General features: G+C 44.5%; 1 protein-coding gene across 5 annotated transcripts in view; it reads left to right on the forward strand.

The window, feature by feature from the left end:
- Positions 1 to 4,274, forward strand: part of LOC109477384 (carcinoembryonic antigen-related cell adhesion molecule 1-like) — a 94,406-nt gene that overhangs the window by 58,616 nt on the left and 31,516 nt on the right. For 4 of the 5 annotated variants that reach the window (XM_019778628.1, XM_019778625.1, XM_019778629.1 and 1 more), the window contains exons 6-8: positions 1 to 283; positions 2,849 to 2,978; positions 3,994 to 4,121. In XM_019778628.1, the coding sequence (XP_019634187.1) occupies positions 1 to 283; positions 2,849 to 2,978; positions 3,994 to 4,121 (541 nt within the window). The remainder of the gene's footprint in view (positions 284 to 2,848; positions 2,979 to 3,993; positions 4,122 to 4,274) is intronic. The other variant, XM_019778626.1, reaches the window with a different exon arrangement.

Consider the following 4,274-nt stretch of genomic DNA (forward strand, 5'->3'; position numbering starts at 1 on the left):
GATCCCGTGGACCAGGTGACTGTGACCACCAGCGCCGTGACAACCAGGGAGGGGGACACCGTGACCCTGACCTGCTCGGCAGACAGTAACCCTCCCGCCGAGCTGACCTGGACCCGCGCGTCCGGCGGCGACTCTCTGCCGAACAACAGCGTGACGGACGACACGTCCCTCACCCTGACCAACCTGGGCCGGACCGACTCGGGAGACTACACCTGCACGGCCAGGAACGTCATCAACGGGAACCCGTACGAGAGCTCCAAAAACGCCACGGTCAACGTCCTGTGTAAGTATCATTGCATGATTGAATGAATGAATGAGTGAATGAATGAATGGATGAGAATGAGTGAGTGAGTGAGTGAATGAATGAATGCGTGAATGAATGAGTGAATGAATGAATGAATGAGTGAGTGAGTGAGTGAGTGAATGAATGAATGAGTGAATGAGTGAGTGAATGAATGAGTGAGTGAATGAATGAATGAATGAATCAACAATAGCTTATTTGTCCCATGTCAGCGGTTATTACCTTCGTGAGAATGAAGGTTCTGTTTTTGGTACGTGCGCGCGCGTGTGTGTGTGTGTGTGTTTGTGTTTCCGCATGGTCCTTACGTCAGGTTGTAATGGATATAGTTGGGTTTAGTCTGTCCCAGGACAATGAAAAAGACATTAATCACTTGTACATTCCGTAGCGCTCGCTGTTTTTCTACACGTCTTTTACTTACATGACCTCCTTAACAGCTGTTGTTTTTTCGTTGCACAATAAATTAGGGGATTAAACTGAAGCAGATTGAAGACGGGTTACGTTGCATCAGTAGTCGTCTAGGCAAATGGAGCTCTTTTTTCACCCCCTCTAAAAAGCCGTGACTTGTTCATCATGGTTTGACGGAGGTCTGTGATCTCTGAAGTCTTGTTTGACGCATGGTAGCCGCTCTGCTGAACTCCATCAGCGGGGGAACGGGCTATTTGTTGCCATCGGTCAATACGTCAGTCAGATGTGCAATAAAGCGAAGGCAAGATAGACTATATAACACTTACAGCTAATTTGAATCATGTCAGGACGTGATATGCCAGGCAGCGGAGCCCATAAATGCTTGATCTGGTAAAATCTACTCGTAGTAAATTGGCGCTGGACTCATTTTGACCGGGTCGTGGGCAGCGGGCCGTGAATACTGATGGGTGGGGCTGTGGGAGGGCACCCGAATGTCAACTCTCAATACCCATGTATTTCATGGAAAATTCGAGAGCGCCAGTCGAATGTTTGTGACTGAGGTTGTCGATACCTTCGATGCTCGCAGACGTAAACTAACACACTCTTTCACCAATCGGCTCCTCAACAGTAATAACAGTATCATAAAACTCGCAATCCACTCAGTCAGACTTATCATCCACCAGTCACTACTGGGGTCACTATATCGGCCTAGTCTACCGGTAAGGCCCTTCTCGTATGTATATGTACCGAACCCTACCGTTTTTACTATGTGTGCACCTTGTTATTTTAATTGTTTGTCTACTATGGGCCAATTTGCGCCTGAAATAAAGAATAAAGAAAGATTTCTCGTGGGGATTTTAAGAAAATGAAATTCTGTGTAAAATTATGGGAAACGTAGGATTTTAGCTAAAATATCTGAAATGGGAGACGAAAATGTAAGGTTTTTGGCTGGAATATGTGTGCAACGGGAGATGGAAATTTATGATTTTAGCTGAAATATGTATAAAATGGGAGGAAAAAAATTGGGCGTAATTTGGGCTACCCGGGCCCGCGAGTCCCTTTCCCAATAAAACCTGAAACCGTTCCGCATAGGATTCCAAAATGATGCAGAAAATGTCACGGGCTGCTGGAACAGTTAAATGGACCGTTAATGAAGCTGACGGATGGATGTGCATGTTGGCAAGGTTCCAGCGAGGCTTGGACCGTTACATTAATGTTTTGTTATACCTTTGGCACAATCGCTGATGTATTGTCAAGTCCAGTAACGTAAAACCAGACCACCAGTCTCCTTTCTTCCCCCAAAGACATCGGATGCAATTGCAGGGTCACAAGTCAATTTTCTGGTCATTATTGTCTTCGTCAGAATGACTATGGAATTGTTCCGGGTGGGTGACTGCGGATTTAGCGGAATAACTATTGAAGGCATAATTCGACGTCCATGATTTTTGGCAGGCAGATTACCGTTGTTAAGGCCAAAGTCAAGTGCAAGTTTGGGCATCGTGGGGGGTCTGTACGTCATTGCATTAGACCTTTTGTGTTTGTGGCTTGTTAGCAAAATAACTCGAGTATGTTTAAATAGATGTTCATGATTTTTGGTAGGCAAGTTGCCATTGTAGAGGCCAAGGTCAAGTTCGAAAACGGGTCTCGTGGGGGGTCCCTATGTTGCTGCAGTGGACCTTTTGTGTTAGATATATAATGATCTTCCCCCACCAACCTCTTCATTGATTCAGATGGGTAAGTTGACTGAACCCTATCCTATAGCATACTGAAATCTGTGCGGCAAAGAGTCACTGACGGAAAGCGGCTGCTTGTTTTGCATCATAGGCTGGTTCTAGCTAGTTGTGGGCGGATGTGCTCATCTAATAGCCTGGTATCCAGTCTATCGCGGTTGGGCCGGGTTCTCTCCGGGGCTGCAGTAGCTCTACTCCGCCCGACTCAGCTAGGTTCCCCGGTAGGTTTTGCGCGACGTGAGTTCAGTTAGCAAAACTCCTGGCAAGCAAAACTCCTACAGGTGTAACACTCCTACCGGGCGGTCTGTTCAGCTGGACGGGAGGAGAACTATCAGAGCCCCGAAGACAGCCTGCACTAACCACGATAGACTGGATACCAAGCTAAGCATATCTCTGATTATTTTCATTTCAGATGCCCCGGTAATACTGCAGCCCCCCTCCCCAAGCCTGGAGGTTCAGGCTAAGCAGCCCCTGAATGTTCTGTGCACCGCGGACGGTAACCCGCCCCCGAAGGTCGTGTGGCAGAAGGACGGAGACTCCAAGTAAGTGTTTTTCATTATGTTTCATTATATACAATAATTGCCTTGTTGATTTGATTATATGGATGGCATCCTCCGGCGAATGAACATGGTTTGGCAAAAAAATTACCTTTATCATGAAATCTACGTGGCGATGAAGGTTGAATAAATGACTAAAACATTATGAGTATGATATGGCGAATGATAGACTCTTCATTTTCATTTCTTCACATTTTCCCCCTTCCTAGACATTGGCACTCTACGGCATTAGTATCGTTTTCCAATATTTTTTTGCAAGTTACGGCACATTTTTGCTTAGTTCTAGCTGCTTTGTACGATTTACAGTATGATCGGACACTTTTGTTGGGAAATTCGTGCGCGCGCGGTTGACACCCATAATCAAATCAACAAGGCCTAATCTTATTTACAAACTCATGCCCGAAAGCTAATTGCAAGGAAATACACATAGATAGGATAACTTAAATAGGCATGAAAAAAGTCTAGTCTATTCATCTATCTGATATTTCTACGTACATTTGTCTTTGTATAATGTATGAATCGTCCTATGAGTTTGATGATAAGTGGACTTTGTGCTTTCAGTACAAGGTATACGTATGTTTGTAGATGGTTTTCTTGATGGTAAAATCTCGGAGGATGATGTTTTAAAACTTCAGCTTCTGACTGAGGTATTCACAAAGAAAATATATTTCATTTTTACTGCATTCATTGTATATAAGATGTCAATCCACTTGGCTTTATGTAAAGCAAATGTGTAATTTTTAATATAGCCTATCAAATGGCTGCTTTCAATTGTGGTGTATATACGAGTATGGTGACCACCCCCAACCTCTGTCCTATCACTTGCTACATAATGTCTTCCAATGTCACAGGGTTAATCAATTCTTCAGCAAACGTTACCGCCGTCTGGTCCAGAAAATTTATGTGTTTGGAACAATATATTTTCCTTCTGCGAAAACATGCAAATTAATACAGGGGTCTTTCTAAGATTAAGATCGTGTCTTTTGCCCCCCCCCCTCAGGCCGCTCCCGAACCCCCTCCAGTTCAACAGCGTGGATTACAGTGTAGAGGGGACCTACAAGTGCGTGGCGTCCTCATCTGACCCCAGCTTCTCCGAGGCCATGGCAACAACTATGGTGGATGTGAAAGGTAGGGAATTCTTTCTTAGGTCGCATGTTAACCCATAATTAGAAAAGTTTATTGCAAATTCGTGCCCGGAGGCTAATTGCAAATTACAAAACATAAAAGAACAATGAAATAGAGTATAAAATAACTAAAGTGTCTTAGCCTCGCTTCACTAGT

The sequence above is a fragment of the Branchiostoma belcheri genome, unplaced genomic scaffold (genome assembly GCF_001625305.1).
Source record: "Branchiostoma belcheri isolate BF01 breed outbred unplaced genomic scaffold, Haploidv18h27 scaffold4, whole genome shotgun sequence".
Classification (NCBI taxonomy): domain Eukaryota; kingdom Metazoa; phylum Chordata; class Leptocardii; order Amphioxiformes; family Branchiostomatidae; genus Branchiostoma; species Branchiostoma belcheri.